The following is an 18,588-nucleotide window of genomic DNA, read 5'->3' as shown; positions in this document are numbered from 1 at the left end:
AATTAAATTGTAGAAACAGAAGCAATAAAATGTTGCGTGGCCTGTCGCAATAACGTAACGAATCGATATAATGGTTGCCACAGATTAATTAATTAATATCAATCCCGCGATCCTCCATCGCAGCTGTCTTTATTTCCGCGTAGTTTGTATCGAATTCGTCGCGTTTCATCGTGAGAAATCTTCAGCCGTTCCAAAAGTCTCGTAAAGATTAATCCTTCATAATTGAAGAGCGGAAGTAGATAAAGTTGCCAGTATCGAAACTAAAGTTTTCTGGGAAACGACTGTTTATGAGAAATTGTTTGTTTATGGAAATGTTATTTATTAGAAAAATATAACGATACTTATTTATTACGCATATTATAATACTTTATATAATTTTACGATATCTCTATTCTATCGTTTCAAAGATCTGTTAATTAACGATAAAAAAAATATCTTCTTTATATCTTAAGAGAAGATATGTAAGTCCATTATGTAGTTTGCTTAAGAAGGTCAGTAGAGATTTTCTTATCTGATGGGATAATTGAGGCAGATTTATCTACGCACATGTTCAAGCACGATGGAGGGAGTTTGCTGGCACATGGTGCACACAGTCTAATTTAGGGAACTAATCGTATAACATACATCATACACAACCTATATCACGTATGAAACGTTAAAAACTGTACGAATTATTATGATTACACTTCCCTTCATATTTAGTGATATTAACCTTCATACAAACAACCTCTTCAAGGAAAAACAAAATTCTTTTTCGAAAATGGCACTTCCAATTCTTCTTATTCTCACTATTTAATTGCTAGCCGTATCAAGTAACAACGAAAAAAATAATAATATCTAATCGTTAAGCAGGGCCATATTTTTGGGGATACAATTAAAAAAGTAAATCGTCGGTGGAATATTGTTTCACCTATCAAGAATTTTGGAAGATATAATTAGAAAGGTACAACCTGGGTAGAAAATTGTACTCCTTATCGAGCATTTTTGAAAATATAATTGAGAAAGTGGAATCTGGATAGAGAATTGTTTTACCTACGAAGCATTATAAAAAATAAGTTTAATAAAACTATACCTTGGATAGTTCATATATTTTTTCATATTATACGCATTCGTTAAAATTTTACACTCCCAAACATCCTGCTATACTTGCACAAAAAAGCGCAGTCTAGTAATATCCCCCTTACTGCTCCTCGCATTTTCTTTCTAATCATCTCTCGTTCGCTTTTCCTGATATTATTCTCATCGTAAGTTCAGAGTGGCGGTTTTTAAACTCAGGAACGCGCGGCTGTTCGTTAAATGAAATATCAAACGTAAGAATTGCCGCAGTCTTAACGCGAGATAATTCATTTCGTGGCAAAGAGCGCACGTCGTTGAATATTAATTCATATCTCATATAAGTTGCGAATAAAAAAAGCAGATAAAAGAGGACAAAAATCCGATAATTACCGCGAATCTTTACGCAATTTCAAGAAATACAAAAGAAATTTGTTTGTAAGCATGCTACTAAGTATTATTAGAAGTACTGTACTTTCGATATTTTACATATTCTTGCATATTTTCTACATTTTTCTGTATTTTTGTATCCTTAAACTTTCTGTAAACGCGTAAACGTCTGCGCTCTGACAATGACAAGGAAGATTCTACTGATAAAAATAAAGCATCGAATTTCACCGAACTCTTAGAAATGTAATTCTCAGATCACATAAATTAAAAAGAAAGAACAAAAGAAAATACAAATATATATATATACATACGTAGCCACAAATCAATTTGGATCACGACAGATAAAATAGGTAGCAATAATGTCTCCACGAACATTATCATAATTTATTGGAATTTACATAAAAGCCAAAGAATGCTATTGTTTCAATGACACGGCGTTTTGTCGAGTTAGATAAATATGAATTGTGTGTTTGAACAAGTGTTCGGTCGTGTTTCACGCGACGAAAAAGGAAATCACAAGACAAGGTGTCGCCTCGTTGGAAGCAACAAATCGCAATACGAGGGTGGAAATTGGGTGATACCGGGAGGATTACGAGGGATGAGAAATCTGTCGAGAGCGTGAAAGGCTCGCAGTCACCGGGTTTCTCCAGTTCTGTCGCTTTTAACGCCGAGTTCTTCCGCTTCGAGGATAGAAGCTGCGAAATATCGAGGCCATTGTCCAAAGATTTTCAAGAATATCCGATGCAACGTCTTGAAATTTACGAGAGCAAGTCTGATAAATTCTTATCTCTGGTCCATTCGTGGCCAATTTTTTAATACCCTCGTAACTTGTAACGACAAATAAAAATATTGGTACAGGCCAATTTTTTTTTTTTGGATAAAATCTTGTGTGAATTTACAAAAAATACGATTCTTCGTTTAAATTTTTTCCCTTATTGTCTTTACATATTTGGAGTTTAAACGCGTTATAAGTACGTTTTTTTTAACATGATTACGTAGAATTCTTATTCTGAATAAATTATTTGTTTCCGCTTCATAACTGTTTCTAAATTACAGTGCATTTAATCTTGAAATGCACAGTAACATTTTATACTTTTTACGTTCTAAGGAATTTTCAGGATCGGTTAAAAATTAAATTACAGTAATGGTAATACTCAATATTAATGTCAGACGTGAATACTTCACTGTTTTGTATAATAATTTGTTATCTTGGCATCGATAAAGGTATTTAATATACAAAGCGTACAGATTAATAAGAATTTTAATTAATCCTTCTTCTATAGTATTCACCGTTCTTTTCGAGCTCGTACCATTTCAAATAGACTTTCGAATAGATTTCAAAGATTTGTCTGTTCAAATAAAACGCGATCTTTTTTATTTCCCTATCAGTCGTCCCGTTACTGTTCCGTAGTTTCCAACAGATTGCAGATTCGTTTAAAAAACATTTGTAACGAAAAACAAACCCACTCGCAGAAATGTTATTCAATATCGCATATATAACTTTTATAGACATCCTCCTCTCATTGCTATCATTGTAAACAGATTGAAACTTCGTTTGCAAACACTCGCGATTAAAAAAAAAAAAGAAGAATTAATCTTAAACAATTTTATCTTGTGTTCCATTTATAATTTTCATAATTGTCTTCCCGACGTTGTATCATTTTAAATGGCTTTTTTCTATCCATCTATGTTGCAGCGAGATCAACGGTCCTAATTACTAAATTGCACGATGTGTTCATACAAATTCACTTTTTATGAACGCGATGAAACGAAATGAAACCTAAGTAGAGATTTGTTTTCTCATCAAGTATAACGAGTTTTATACTTTGGATAGATAGCCTCGTTGTGAGAAGGTCTTAATCGTTTATAATTGCGATTAAGTAATTGCAATAAGTCATATTTTTAAGAAACGTTCTCACATGCTGTCACACACTCTAATTAGAAAAGGATCATGAAACATTCGGTTTATGATATTATTTGTTTGTAAATCTTCCTGCTTCCGGAAACTTTTTTAAATATGAAAATATTTATATACAAAATGAAATATTTTTTTCAATATCAACACTTCTTGCGTTTATGTTGTCCTAGTCAGAATTATATTATTTCGTGTATCCTGTTGCTTTTTATATGATAGTCCTCTCGTTGGCCGCGGATTCGTTATCAAGCCTGAGGCCCTCGTCACTAGTGTCACTATCGACAATAAAGGTGCCCCACCCGCGACCGGACGATGGAGAACTCCAACACGGAATCGCAATCTCCCACGAGCCCTGCCCGGGAGGGCGCCTCGAGCTCGGACTCGGAATGTGACTCGAGCTCGGATTCGGATTCAGACTCGACATCAGAAGTGGCATCCGAACACACGTTGTCGGCACGGGATCGTAAGAGTATCGTGCGCGCACTAAAGCGGTCGCTAGGGAAGAAGAAGAGGAAGAAGAAGAAGAAGAAGAAGAAAGGACACCAGGCAACCTGGGTATCGCTACCGCGCTTCAACCCCGAAGCCGCGGACGCAGATCCAGCCGCCTGGTGCACAGCCGTCGGCCTGCTAATGAGGGACCACCCCCTGAAAAACAGCGCACTGTATTCTGCCCTAAACCGTGCCCTAGAGGGTCCGGCAGCGTATTGGCTTACGCAGATAATGAACGGCGACGAGCTCACCTGGCCAGATTTTAAGGAACAATTCGCCGCGCACTTCGGTGGCCAAGAAGTAGCAGCCGCGTCGCTAATCAAGGTAGCCGAGGAACTACCGCGGGACGGCGAAACACCAGGAGCGTACGGAAATCGTATCATCACCCTTCTGGGGTCGAAGTGGCGAAATTCAACCAGGGAAGAGGTACTCGCCGCCACCGCCCTCCATCTGCTGGGCTCGCGCGATGAACGTTTTAAACGACTAGCACTCACGAGTGACATCACGTCGGTGAAACAATTCCAAAGAGAAATGAAGCCCTTCCTATACACGGAGTGGCCAACGCCCCCGCCGTGGAGGTCATTAGCGAGCTCCGGAAACAAACGAGGCAGGTCACCCGCCCCCTGGACCAGGTGTGGCCACTGCGGTATTTACGGACATCCGACATTCGAATGCCGCAAGAGGGCGAAGTGGGAACCGAAGAAGGACCCCCGACGCCCGGAGGAAAGCCGACCGGTTGCACCACCAAAAGCGTTGTGCTTTCACTGCCACATGCCGGGACACATCGCGTCTCGCTGTCCATCGCGGCGAGAAGAAAAACATTGCAATCGTACGTCGATCGGAGGATCGTGTGTACTGAGACACTCGACCGGAGTCTTGTTTCGGTGGCGTCGTTGGGATGACGAGCAGTCTTGCTAGAGAGCTGATCGGTGAAGGAAGTCGAGTGCCTTACGAGCAGGGAGTGGTGCACGTGTGAGTTAGAGCAAGGGAACCTGTCCTCCCGTTGGTCACGGATTCGTTATCAAGCCTGAGGCCCTCGTCACTAGTGTAACTATCGACAATAAAGGTACCCCACGCGCGACCGGACGATGGAGAACTTCAACGCAGTACCGCTACCTCCCGCGAGCCCTCCCCGGGAGGGCGCCTCGAGCTCGGACTCGGAGATTCAGGCTCGACATATATATTATTATATATATTATATATATTATTATATCTATATAATATATGTATTTATATCTATAAATATATGTATAAATATATCTATTTAAAAAAATAAAGTTGACCTTCATATATCGCCAATAATATCGCGTGCGTAAAAAGAAACTAATTACATTTAATTCTTTTTTTACATTTATTTATTTTTTATTATTATTTTTTTCACAACTAATTACATTTAATTATTACATTTACATACATTTAACTATTATTACATACATTTACATACATTTAATTATTATTTTTTTCATAATTATATCTCGTTTGAAATATTTTTCGACATAATTAATTGTTTCAAAAACATATATTCCAGCCTTCTAAATGATTTATTTTGCGTATTATACGAATTATTCCATCTATAAATAAATTGTTCTCTCTACACACAAACACGCACACAGTCTGTTAATTACACGAGTTAATTGTAACATTTTTCTCGATAAGTTGACAGAGCAAGGAAAATGAGCGACGAACATACCTACAAACTAATCTACTTCAATGCCCGTGGTCGTGCCGAACATATACGGTACATATTTGCATATACTGGCATCGAGTATACCGACGAGAGGATCCCCGAAGAACTCTGGCCTGAATACAAGGATTGTAAGCGTGAAGAATCGATTTTTACTTTCATCGTTCAACTCTCAGATATCTGCCACTTACTCAAACTTTTCTGTATATAAAACTTTCGTTTCACGTGCAGGCTAAACTTACTTAAAGTAAAATTTCATACGGAATAAAGTCGAACTTTTCATTAAGTTTTGCTTCCGTAATATCGTGTTCATCGAATACCAACTTAATTCACTTACGATTCTCGAATTTTTGTGTTGCAATCTTTATTGTTTTCAATGAATCGAAGCATTTCGAATATTTTGAGAAAACCGTAAATAGGTGACTTAAAATAGGAATACAAAAATACTTCTACGTTTCTCGTTAATTTAAAAACTTTTTAGGACTTGTCGGAAAAAAAGGATAAAAAATTGAAATCAGTTCGAAAATGAACAAGAACATAGCTAAAAAGTAGAAAGAACAAAGCAGACATAAAATTCGATCTTCCGTTGCGACATTTCTATCGTAAATAGTCTTCGATATAATCTTATATGTCGCTTGCAGATAGAGAAACAAAAAATCAACGTAAGTCTGTAAATCAATCCTGTCGGTGTAAAACACAAAATTACGTTCGCAAGAGACATTCGATTTATATTCCTTGCATTTCAATTTTCATTACAAGAACCGTGTACATTTTCTAATATTTTTTTCCGTGTCTGGTATTATCTTTTATCCTTGATTTTAAAAACTTTAGATTCTTCCCAACAGTCAAAAACACGCGATACCCTGTCCATCGTAATCGTAAGAAAAGAAAAAAAGGAGAAAGAAGACATTTCTGTATTTCTTTACTAGGTCATGTTGATTAAAACCGAAATGATTTCGATTCATCTATTCACAAGAACGCAACGGCCTCGGAAGCTGTGTTGTGATTTCCTATCGATCGTTTCCCTCTACACAGTGTTCATATGAGCCATGTTTGTTCTTAGCAATGCCTTATAAAAAGCTGCCTGTGCTGGAGATAGACGGGAAACCGGTAGCGCAAAGTAACGCTGTGGCGCGATACTTGGCGAGGAAGTACGATCTAATGGGAAAGGACGAATGGGATGCGATGATATGCGACGAGCTCGTCGATACTCTTGGAGATTTGAAGCAAGGTGAGTAACTGATGAGATGACTTTGCATTTGTCTCACCACAGAGACAGACGTTCAAGAATTCATTGTGAAAAGACGAGTACAAACAAGATACGTATGTCTTTCCGTTAAGCGAATGTTACAGTTTGTTTGCAAAAGTCAGTTTTTAGATTATAGAATCGTAGATAGAATTTAGAGGATAGAAACTTTTAGTAGTCACTTTTAGTTTAGTAAAGTCTTATCGACAATAAGCAGACTACGTTATGATACAACGATTCCAACTGAAGATTTCTATCGACATCACGAATTCGATGGCTTCCAAATTTTCTTCTCTGCAATCTCAGACGCTCAACTCGAAAGAATCTTTTAGATCCCCCGACAAACACTCGACTCAGGTTATCTATTATCGTAATCTTCCTACGGGATTTTTTTTAACTGCGTTGCGTTAACGAATAACGGGATAACATCACGTTTCTCTCAACGCCTTTCAACGTTCTACAACTTTTATTCTTTGCAAATCCCTGTCTCTATATGATAAACGCTGGTTATCCGCGGAAGAAGCGAGGACAACGAAGTGTTACTCGATGATCAAAGACAGGAAGATCCTGGTACGCGATAACGTTACTAATTTCCAATTACGATATGTGTGATTACGTAACATCTGCTGTCTGCATAATGCGTTAACGATCCGCGCGTTGATCGCATAAATATAAATCGAAGGGAATGGAATCGCTCGAAACTCATGCAACTATCCGCAGGTGTTTAAAATCGTGTTTCTACACCGCCAACGTAACGTCACGCCAGTCGAATCGAAAAATTATTACTAGACAGAGAAGGTGAACAAAAAACGAGGTAAATAGGCTACCGATTGAATAATATCATAACGATCGTATCTCTGGTTTTTGCTCGTCTTTTATATTTGTTTCAAATGTATAAAATATAATCGTATCGATATCGTTCACGATTAAAGCCATCCATCCGCCATCGACGAGGAACGAACGATTATATTTTATCATTTATGCGAATCCTTCTCTTCTCTTCTTTCTCTATTTACGCCCCTCGCCTTGCTTCGTACCGCCGATGATTCACAATTCGATGCACCTGAACAGCTGGAACGTCGCAGATTTTTCCGTACGATAACAAACGTGTTTTTGATGGCCTGCTTTAAACCGTGACGATCGCCATGACGTGCATCAATTGTCGAATGATGTAGTGCGACGATACTCCTACGCAACTTTTTTTTACGCTGTTTTTTCCTCTATTTTTTCTTCCTGTGTGTTATCACATGATCATGAGATACCTGTATAGAAGATGCAAAGAGTCTGTGAAGAATTTACAGATATTTAAGATTATCATAATGATTAAGCAAAAGCTAAGACGCAAAATATTGCTCAAGATGTAATTATGTAATATTTACTCAATTTCTAGAAGACTGTTTATATCTTGTTGTTATTCTTGATATGGAGATAAATATAGTATACTTTATTAAGACCTAGATAAAAGACTTTTTTCTCGTTTCTCTTCTCTTACTTAATCACTAAGAGTTATATAACGTTTATTCGATAATTCTGCTTCTCCTGACCTTTCCACAAATGGTTGTTTATATCTCGACATTCTTGGTACTTTTAATCAAATTTTAATAACAGTACTTTACTCGTCAGAAGTAAATAAAAAAGCTCTACGTAGAAGCAAGGATTTACTTACATTTCCTTTCTCGAATCTCAGTTAGCAATGTTGTTCCTCTTGAAAGATTTTCCAAGTTTCCAAGACAATTTCCACGCTGGTAACATTGTATATATTTCAAGTATCGTGAACCACAGGAACTTGTTGAGGCAATATTGAAGAAAGCAAAGAGAATGAAGAAATTGTAGGAACTATGAGAGGCTACTCCTTCTTTCACACCTTATTTTCTCTTCGTTTGGGGGGAAAAACACAAATGAACGTAACGGTTGGTTTCATATACGTTTCAGATATCTGCTACTATCGCATGGAGGAGAATCCTGAAAAGAAGGAAGCGAGGAAGAATCAACTTTTGAACGAAACAATACCATTTTACTTGACTAAATTCGACCAGATTATTGGCAAAAATAAAGGATATATCATTCCTTCTACCGTAAGATTTTTTATCCAAATTTAATGTTAAAATTTTTAGTCTTTGTGCAAACTGGGCCATGTTGTCCATAAAAAATTATTGAAACTTTGTTGCGACAAGACAGCTTTAATTGTTGAGAGCAGAGTGTATCTTTAAAATTCACTCCTGTTAGTTTATGTACAAATGAATTTGCCAAGATTTTCAGCTTTTAGATAATTATTCATGTATCTTCCTCATCAAGTTTGATAGAAATTATTACTATCGTAATCAAAGCAAAGATTAAGATATGTAAGATCATTTCTCTGGATATGACACTCTTGTTTAATGAGTGATAAATGATACCATTCGAAATATCATATTTATATAATATATAATGATACTTATAAGTGTAATCACTTAAGTACAGATATCTGAATTTTTCTCACTGTCACTGACATAGATACGTATTATCGTTCCTTAGATTACTTGACCAGTTTATTTCTTTCATCACTGTGTTATTATATAATAATAATAAATAGTCACATTAAATTAATTTAGTATGACTATGATGTTTAATAATACGTGTTTCATTGCAAAATATTTAGCGATTGAAGGGCTCATAGGAAACATGAAAGTGAAAGAATACTAGAATCTAGAGTTTACGATTTCAATTTCTTTAACGAGATATTTATCATATTACACAATTCCTGTAAATGTATTTGTAATTATATCGCCGAAGAATTGTATTTAATTAAGCTATGAAGTTGTGGAATCGTGAGAAGGATTATTTTTATAGAACTGTCTAATTTCCATTCGACATTGATTGATTACTCTTTTTTACATAATACCAGTTTTGTCATTTTTAATTAACAAATACCTCCAAAGGTTGAAGTTTCTAAAATTATCCATTAAATTCTGACAATAAAATAAAAATCCAAATTCTTCCTAAAAAGCTAGTGATCTGTAGTTAAGAGTTCGATTTTTCACATTTTTCGAGGTAAATTAAAAAAATTGTTTAATAGAGGAGGTACAAAATAAATGTATACAAACCTTTTTTCAGACGACATGGGCGGACTTCGTATTTGCAGCGGCCCTTGAAAATTACGAGTATATGTTTGGGGCACCAGCTTTGGATAAATATCCAGCTCTTCGAGCATTGAAGAAAAGGATTCATAGAATACCGGCCATTTCTGATTGGCTGATTAGGCGCCCATTCACAAACAGCTGAAAAGCTAAAAACGTGTGGAAAAAAGATGACCAGTACACCAGTATATATATATGTACGCTGGCATCGCTATGTTGGTAAATGTTCGATGTTATACGTGTCGTAAAATGTAACAGTTCTATTTAAAAAAAAAAATTTCGTTTCTATGAGTACGTTAAAAGTTTAACTATAAAAAGTCTCATCTGGGCTGTGCTCCTTTATGGAAGGTATTATTGTGTTTGAAAGAACACAATATATAATAAATGTATGTATGTTGTATAATAAATGTATGTTCTTTCGAAAAAAGTTCGAAATTTTTCTTTCTTTTATTCGTACTTAACTTTTTAATAAAATGCACGATTAATTCTTGTGTCTCGTTTAAACAGCTTTTGGTCTATCGTTATTTCGAATTATTTGAACATCGTGTGAATTTACTATTTAATTTTACAATATCATTTACTATATAATTTTACAATATCATTTATTATATAATTTTACAATTATAATTTTACAATATCAATAATTTACAATAAGTGAGGGAAAAATCATTGAATGTTATATCTAGATGTCTATATACTATTTTAAACAATACTTAACTCGAGATACTCGTTTCGTCTCTTCATGATACTTACTGGCAATACCGAGTACAAATATGATGTTCTTTGAAAATAAAAAATGGATTTGAAAACGTTAATGCACGTAAATTAAATTTGGTTTGGACATATATGACACAATTTGTATGGACAATGAAGAGTACGAATCTACGAATTTCGAGGTAAAAGTATTGATATATGTATCGATATTTCTGGTCGTTACAATATCTCTAATCAATACAAAGTTCTAACTGAATGTTAGAATGTTAAACGTTAAAACGTTTAAAACGTTAAAATGTGTATCGAATCGTTGTAATTCCAAAGATGTCAATTGATGTAATGTAATAATAAAGTATAAAGTATAATAAAGTATAGAGTATAATAAAGTGTAAAGTATAATTTCGTCTGTGATATAATCTTTCTATTCCATTTTGTTACGTCGCACCGCGAGCAATATGGCAACCAGATGTCACCGTATACTCGCAGCGTATCCTCCATAGTTTCAAGTACCTTCCATAAATCTCATAGATTTCCTAGAAAAGGTCCTTCAAACCAAACAAACGTCTGTTTCCGAAGAATTTCTAAAGACTATTGTCTACCCCGACTGGACAAGGGAAAGTTAGTTTTTCTCACGTACGCTGCAACTTTCCTCCCACTAACCACTTTCTCTCGAGGGCGGTTAAGACCCTTCGTCTGACCAATTAACGACGAAGCCTACTCCCTCACTCTCCTAACTAAAATCGTCACCAACAAATCCGATGGTCCCGTGCGCTAGACACACCTATCATTAGCTTTCCTCCGAGACAGCATCGTCTCCCAAGACAGTTCTGATTTCACATCCTTCGAACGGTCAATATCCTTCCACCGGGTAGGGCACACCCACAGATCAGCCACTCATTCATCTCGTACATATTCTCAACGCGAGAATTAATTGTAATTTCAACAAATAAATAAAAAAAAAAAAATCTCGTACATACGCACCAGCGTAACTGCCTTCGTTATAAGTTGTTGGAATAAACGGTGAAATATAACTTACTATACAGTGTCATATTCATTTAACCACCTCTTATCTTAACCGAAACAGGGGAACGACTACTTCGCGGCGTCGATTCACCGAATCGTAGCGAGAATTTACGCCTCTCGCTACTGCGACTGCGTCTCTCCGCGAACGGTCGTAACACATTGATCGACAGAAGTACTAAACTCTAATAACATAAATTTATATATTTTCTATTTCCCAGCCAGCAGTTTTATAGATTTTTCTATCTTCTGTACTACTTTTATCCCTTTTATTTTTTCTTACATGAGATTATTGTAAATTTTTTTTTTTTATTTATTTGTTGAAATTACAATCAATTCTCGCGTAGAGAATTTTCAGTAATTTTTCTGGCGTGGCGCAGTGACATGGCTGTTTATTTACAATAAGTTAATACTTATTATAGATAGATATAATTTATAATCTATAAGTATTATAAGTAAGTGCATATGCTTAATTTGGATAATTAAATGAATCTAACGTTTAGGTCTAGCGGGTAGTGCCTCTTCAGCCTGCGAATCTGGTCCGTCGTATCGAGTAGTCCAGTGATTAGGGGGTTTCGGTGTTTGTTGATTCTTTTGCTGTATCTGTTGCTATATTTTGCTATTTCCTCTTTGACGGTGGGTATCTTGAGGTCGCGGTGTATTGTTTCATTGGTTACATACCAAGGTGCGTCAATTAGGGATCTTAGCGTTTTCGATTGAAAGCGTTGGAGTATTTCGATGTTGGAGTTACTTGCTGTTCCCCATAGTTGGATTCCGTAGGTCCAGACAGGTTTTATTACGGTCTTGTAGAGGGTAATTTTATTCTGTAAATTTAGTTTGGAGCGTCGGCCCGTGAGCCAATAGAGTTTTTTTAGTTTGTCCTTTAGTTGCTTCCTTTTATCTGAGATGTGTGTCTTCCACGTTAGTCTCCTGTCCAGGGTCATGCCCAGGTATCGGACTGTGTCCCTGCTAGGAACTGTTGCATTGTTGATGGTGACCTGGGGGCAGGTTTGTTTTCGGAGCGTGAAGGTTACATGTGAGGATTTCTTTTCGTTGACTTTGAAGCCCCATTTGTGAAACCACTTTTCCATGGAGTCGAGACTTCGCTGGAGAGTGGATGAGGCTATTACCGGGTCTGCGTGGGAAGCTAATAGCACTGTGTCGTCTGCAAATGTCGCTATTGTTATATCGTTTGATATAGGTAGGTCGGCAGTGTAGATGGAGTACAGTAGGGGTCCGAGGACACTACCTTGGGGTATGCCGGCTTCTATTGGGAATGTTGCGGAAGTGGCGTCTAGGTATTTAACCATGAATTGTCTATTGGTTAGGTAAGATTTTAGGATGGAGTAGTAGGGGTGGGGTAGGATCTTTTTAAGTTTGTAAAGTAGCCCTTCATGCCATACTTTATCGAATGCCTGTTGGATGTCTAGGAAAACCGCTGAGCAATATTTTTTCTTTTCGAGTGTTTGGCTGATCGTATGAGTTAAGCGGTGGATTTGCTCTACTGTAGAATGATGTTTTCGGAAGCCGAATTGGTGATCTGGGAGTGTTTTCAAGTTCTCTAGGATTGGAAGGAGTCGGTTCGTGAGCATCTTCTCGAATAGTTTGGACAGGGTAGGTAAAAGACTGATTGGGCGATAGGAGCAGGTTTCGTGTATCGGTTTACCGGGTTTAGGGATGAGGGTAATCAATGAGATTTTCCAAGCCTTAGGATAGTGTTCCAGGCGAAGGATAACATTAAAAATCGATGTGATGAGTGCTATCCCTTTTGTGGGAAGTTCCTTGATTGCTCTATTGCCTATTAGGTCGTGTCCTGCTGCTTTCTTGGGGTTTAGGCGACTGATTGTTTCTATAGTCTCAGCAGAGGAGAAGGGTTCGATAGGAGGGGACATTTGGAAGGGGGTGTGTAGGTATTCAGTAACGTCCGCGGCGGCTTGGGGGGAATGGGGTTTGAATACTTTTGACAAGTGTTTTGCAAACAGGTCGGCTTTTTCTATAGGGCTCCGCGCCCATCCACCTTGCGGACGGCGGATAGGTGGGATTATTTGTGGGGGGCGTGTGAGTTTCCTGGAGGCCTTCCATAGTGAGTAGTTGGCGTCGGCTGTGGGGGATAAGCTGGCGAGGTATTTATGGAAACAGTCGTTTTTATAGTTTGTTAAGGTTCTGGATAGTTTTCTAGTTGCGTTGTTAAGTTTGCGTTTGTCCTCCGGTGTTCTGTGGGTCTGCCATACTCTTCTTAGTCTACGTTTTTCTGCTATTTTTTTTAGTATGTATTGTGGATATTCTTGTTTGCTGTTAGTTGGCTTTGTCGGTGTGGAGAGGCGGATTGCGTTTATTATGCTCGTGTTTAAGTATTCCGTGGCTGCTTCGATATCTTCCTTTGTTTTTAGTGGGGTGAAGGCTGAGGTTGAGTGTGTAAAGACTTCTCTGAAGAGCTGCCAGTTGGTGTGTTGGTTGTGAATGGAGCCATTAGGTGTACTCTCGATGATTGTTGAACTGACTGTTGCTATCACGGGAGAATGATCAGAGGAGAGATCGGCCGAGGAGTTGATCTGGACGTGTCTTGATGGGATATTTTTAGTTATGAAGAAGTCGAGAAGGTCGGGTATTTTGTTGGTGTCAGTGGGCCAGTATGTGGGTTCGTATGTGGTGAGGTAGTTGAGGTTGTTGTTTATTATGCTGTTTAAGAGGTTTTTGCCTCTTGCTGTAACCAGTCTGCTGCCCCATTGGATGTGCTTGGCGTTATAGTCTCCTCCAACTATGAATCTGTTGCCCAGGGTGTCCAGGAAGTTATCAAAGTCTTCTTTGGCGATGGAGTGTCTGGGAGGGCAGTATACTGCTGAGGTGGTGATTGAGCCATGACAGTCTTCTATTGCTACGTTTGTTGCTTGGAGGTAGTCTTTCTGGAATGGTGGGAGTTCGTAGTGCTTAATACTTGCTTTGATTATTATTCCGGTGCCACCGTGGGCCTTTCCGCTGGGGTGTTATTTAGTACAAATGATAAGAAATTAGTAATAATTCACAAAAAAGGGATATTGTAGTAGAAATATTATAAAAAAACATTTTCTGTTTTAGTGTAGAGTTACTCCTTCTTACAGACAGTGTCGTACAAATCTGTACGTCTCTGAGAAAATGTAGGTATCTGAGCCCTTACTTCCTCAACAACTTTTAGATCTGATAGAAAAAAGAAACATACGAAGTAATAAGTAATGCTTACTAATAAATTCAACAAATACAGAGGAAGATGGCTAAATCGATAAATTAACGAGACTAAAAATTAATTACATCATGGATCTCTCGCTTTTAATTTTAAGCTGTAAATTACCGATATCGGTGACTGCCATATTCTCTTGAGTTTCCAAATCGTAAAGAATCTTTCCCCAGGGATTGGTCAACTGTGTATGCCCCCATGCGACGTAACTTGCTGAAGGAACACGAGCCGGTGATATGCAGGCAACGTATAATTGATTATCATTCGCTCTGGAACGCTTAAGTAATGACCAGTGCAGTGGTCCAGTGGTCATATTGAATGCCGCTGGATATATCAGCATTTGGCAACTTAACCCAGAGAAGCAGGAAATATGAAGCCACCGAATACCAATTAACTTCGTAGTTGCACGGTTCACATTCCATCATTTCTGAATATGCGAGGACAGTCCTCTTATTGTGCTTTTAATTCTTTTATTTGTTTCATTTTCAGCAAATATACTGGTTTTTTAAATTAAGCTTCTTTTTATACAGAGTTACAGATTATATTAATTTTATATAGAATATATTTAAGAAAGATATTTAATTTTTTGCTAGTTAAGTATTGATCGATTAAGTTACTGTACCTTTGTTACGATAAATGCGTGCCATTTCCTCGAATCTAATATCATAGCAAATGCCAATACCTATTTTGCAGCCCTTCACGTCGAACGTCGTTAGGGAGTTACCAGGACTGAGTGAATCACTCTCTCGAAAAGTAATCTTATTAGGAATGTCGATGTCGAATAGATGTACCTAATAACATAAAAATGTAGTCGCTAATTCTATTGCTGCAACTTTTGTAATTTAATATCAAAGTTACCAACTCCTAAACTTTAATTATTTTTTATTTAATAACTGACAGCGTTTTTATCACTTTCTTTTATTAAAAAATCTTATCATTTAATAATGTTTAAAAAGGAGAAAAAATAAGTATAATAATATTTTAAGTATGTGAAAAATTTATATTACACATTACAACAAAAATGGGCGTTTCCCGTATCATAACGTATTTTATAAACCGTAAATTATAGAATTGGTTATAGTATACGTATGTACATATGTATATTCCTAAATTATTCCTAGATAGAGTCACTTTCTTCACCCCAATATTTTCAAATCCAAAGCCATAAAGGAATATATTACTTACCTTTCGGTGTTTTGCTATCAAAGTTCCATCGGGACCCCAAATAGTACAGGTATTGTACAATTTATCGCCCTCTATTTCAGGCATCGTACCACCAACTACATAGATGTTGTTTTCTTTAGCTGCGTTCGATGAAGCAACGCTCGTTTCACCATCAGGAATACTCTCGGCGTATTTTCGAAAGTACTCTGCATTGCAATATTTCAATTAATGAAAAATAACTGTCTTTTGTTCCAACCATAAATTAAATTGAAATGTTTGTCAGTTTTTTATTTTTTAAATTATTAAAATAACTAAGTTTTATATTTCGACTTAATTAAATATGCAATTACTTAGCTAATAGTATATATAATAAATTGTTTCTACAGGTTCAAAATGAAAAATGAATATTTAGAAATATTTAATTACGACAATGCTATTTGTGTTAGCATCAGTGGCTTGTTACTCAACGACTTTGCTAGTACTTTTTCAAACATAAAGTTAGTTTTCAATTAACACTTATACTAGAGGCGGAATTATAAATGCAAAATAATTGATAATACTAATTTATAAGTACCTAATTATTAGTATCTTAAAAAATATATTTATACAAAAATCACGATAATCATGAAAATGGGGAAATCCTATATTCTCGAATCAATTCACAATTTATTTTGTATATTAATTAGATTCCGCGCTCATCAGTACGTACTCACTGGCGACATCGAGAAAATGTATCGGCAATTCCTCGTACGACCAGAGGATCGGAAATATCAAAGGATATTATGGCGCAGCGCGAGTGGAGAAACAGAAACATATGAGCTTAACACCGTAATACTCTTATCATAGAAATAGAAGCAGTCCTCAATTCCCGCCCGCTAACTCCTATCTCCACCGATCCAAATGATCTCCTAGCCCTCACTCCCGGACATTTCCTCATTGGCGATTCATTAATGTGCTTACGTGATCGAGATTTCAGAGACATTCCATCGAACCGACTCTCCAAATGGCAGCATATCCAACAGCTTAAACAACATTTTTGGAACCGCTGGCATAAGGAGTATTTGAACGAGCTAACCAACCGCAATAAATGGAGCAAGGGTGGACACAGCATCCAAAAGGGCACAATCGTCATCCTCAGAGAGGACAACGTTCCCTCCATGCATTGGCCTCTGGGCCGAGTTATCAAGATTCATCCAGGCGCCGATGGTGTCATCCGGACAGCTACAGTTCAGACGGCAAAGAGCATTTTGGATCGGGGCGTCAAAAGGCTTGTCCCACTGCCAATTCAACCCGATCTCGAGAAACCCGAACAACTAGCCACCGAGACGAAATAAAATGGGAACTTCAACCACACCTCCCTAGTTTGATCGGTACCCTCTCAACGGGGGGAGAATGTTACGCCATGCGGCTTACCATAGGTCATATTCTTAACTATCGATCGCGGCACTATAATGTCGCAGACGGATCGTCGCGTCTGCCCGGCAAACAAACATTGTAGTGGCAAGCGCATGGTTCATTAAGCAGGGCGACTTCCAGAAACGTCGACTCGTGGCCCGTATTTTACCTCGCAGTAAAAGAATGTGGCGTGATCCGAACGTAGTGGGGGTCGCCTTCCAGAAAAAACGAAAAAAATCGAAAGGCGTTCAGAACTTTTCGAGAAGTCGAACCGTCAACACATGTGGTATGTCGCGCATTACTTATCAACCAAAACGCAGTTACATTTTTTTTGTTCCATTTATATCTTTCTAGTTAATAAGTTGTTGAAATAAACATTAATTTATTTGTGTTAATTCTGTGGAATTTCATTGAACTACCCTTATTATCATAATCGAAATAAGGGGATCGATCAGTTCGTGGCGTCGATTATTTAATCGTAACGGGAACTTACAACTCTCGTTGACGTGCTATCTCGCGATCGCGTCTCTCCGCGAACGGTCGAAACGCCTATTTTTTAATGAACGACGTCTCCCACTAGAGACTTTCTCTCGAGAGCGGCTAGCATCCTTTTCTAACCACCGATATACAAATTGACCAATTAGCAGCAATGCCAATTTCCCTTACTTTCTGAACGAAGGTTGTCCTCGACGAATCCGATTTTTCCTCTGCAATATTATTAAAGCTACACATTTCGAATTTTCCAATTATGCCGAAACAATTGCGTGAACCACTCTATATATTCCATACAATAAACTATTTTTTGCGTTTTAAAGTAGTTGAATATTTTATTAAAATACTCTGAGCAATTCTCAGGTTTCTGTGAAAACAAGATAACCCAAATGTAGTTGTGTTTCCTTCAGAATTATGCAGATTTTATTTGAAATATGTGAGGTGTAAGTGACCCCGACGTGATCGAGCTAATGAGATTTCAATTATCGTGATTCCGGGCGCGCCTACGATATGTCAAACAAGAATAAAACAGTTACGACCAGTGAAGAGTTCGCGTGCCTTTGACGATGCCCTAGAAGATAGTGCTATGGTTCTCCTTACTAGAGAGATAGCTCGCGGCGGCGAGCATCGCGGGCGATGAAGAAAAATCTACGGCCCTCCAAGGGTGTCTAGAACCTGAGTACTTAGAGCGAATCGAGG

General features: G+C 37.5%; 2 protein-coding genes and 1 long non-coding RNA gene across 9 annotated transcripts in view; 1 reads left to right on the top strand and 2 right to left on the bottom strand.

Annotated features, from left to right (window-relative positions):
• Nucleotides 1-5,174: 5,174 nt before the first annotated feature.
• On the bottom strand, nt 5,175-10,489 carry LOC126876853 (uncharacterized). 3 transcript variants are annotated; one of them, XR_007694568.1, is made up of 5 exons: nt 9,861-10,487; nt 8,444-8,739; nt 8,157-8,361; nt 7,308-8,061; nt 5,175-7,266 (listed from the first exon to the last, which is right to left on the bottom strand). It is a non-coding gene; the product is annotated as an uncharacterized LOC126876853 (long non-coding RNA). The 3 variants fall into 3 exon arrangements; XR_007694567.1 differs by having other exon boundaries at nt 7,308-8,361; nt 9,861-10,489; XR_007694569.1 differs by having other exon boundaries at nt 7,308-8,231.
• A 4,171-nt stretch (nt 10,490-14,660) lies between these two features.
• LOC126876848 (omega-amidase NIT2-like) lies at nt 14,661-15,354 on the bottom strand. Its single transcript, XM_050639713.1, has 2 exons — nt 14,953-15,354; nt 14,661-14,801 (listed from the first exon to the last, which is right to left on the bottom strand). The coding sequence occupies exons 1-2, from the start codon at nt 15,176-15,178 to the stop codon at nt 14,710-14,712; spliced, it is 318 nt and encodes a 105-aa protein (XP_050495670.1). The 5' UTR covers nt 15,179-15,354; the 3' UTR covers nt 14,661-14,709.
• Nucleotides 15,355-17,378: 2,024 nt separating this feature from the next.
• The window catches only part of LOC126876843 (venom serine protease Bi-VSP-like), a 69,747-nt gene continuing 68,537 nt past the window's right edge, over nt 17,379-18,588 (top strand). For all 5 annotated transcript variants that reach the window (XM_050639707.1, XM_050639705.1, XM_050639704.1 and 2 more), the window contains exon 1: nt 17,379-17,683. In XM_050639707.1, coding sequence (XP_050495664.1) covers nt 17,581-17,683 — 103 coding nt within the window. In that variant the 5' untranslated portion in view covers nt 17,379-17,580. The remainder of the gene's footprint in view (nt 17,684-18,588) is intronic.

This window comes from Bombus huntii, unplaced genomic scaffold (assembly GCF_024542735.1).
Source record: "Bombus huntii isolate Logan2020A unplaced genomic scaffold, iyBomHunt1.1 ctg00000100.1, whole genome shotgun sequence".
In the NCBI taxonomy this organism is placed as follows: domain Eukaryota; kingdom Metazoa; phylum Arthropoda; class Insecta; order Hymenoptera; family Apidae; genus Bombus; species Bombus huntii.
This window is presented reverse-complemented; position numbering and strand designations above follow the sequence as displayed.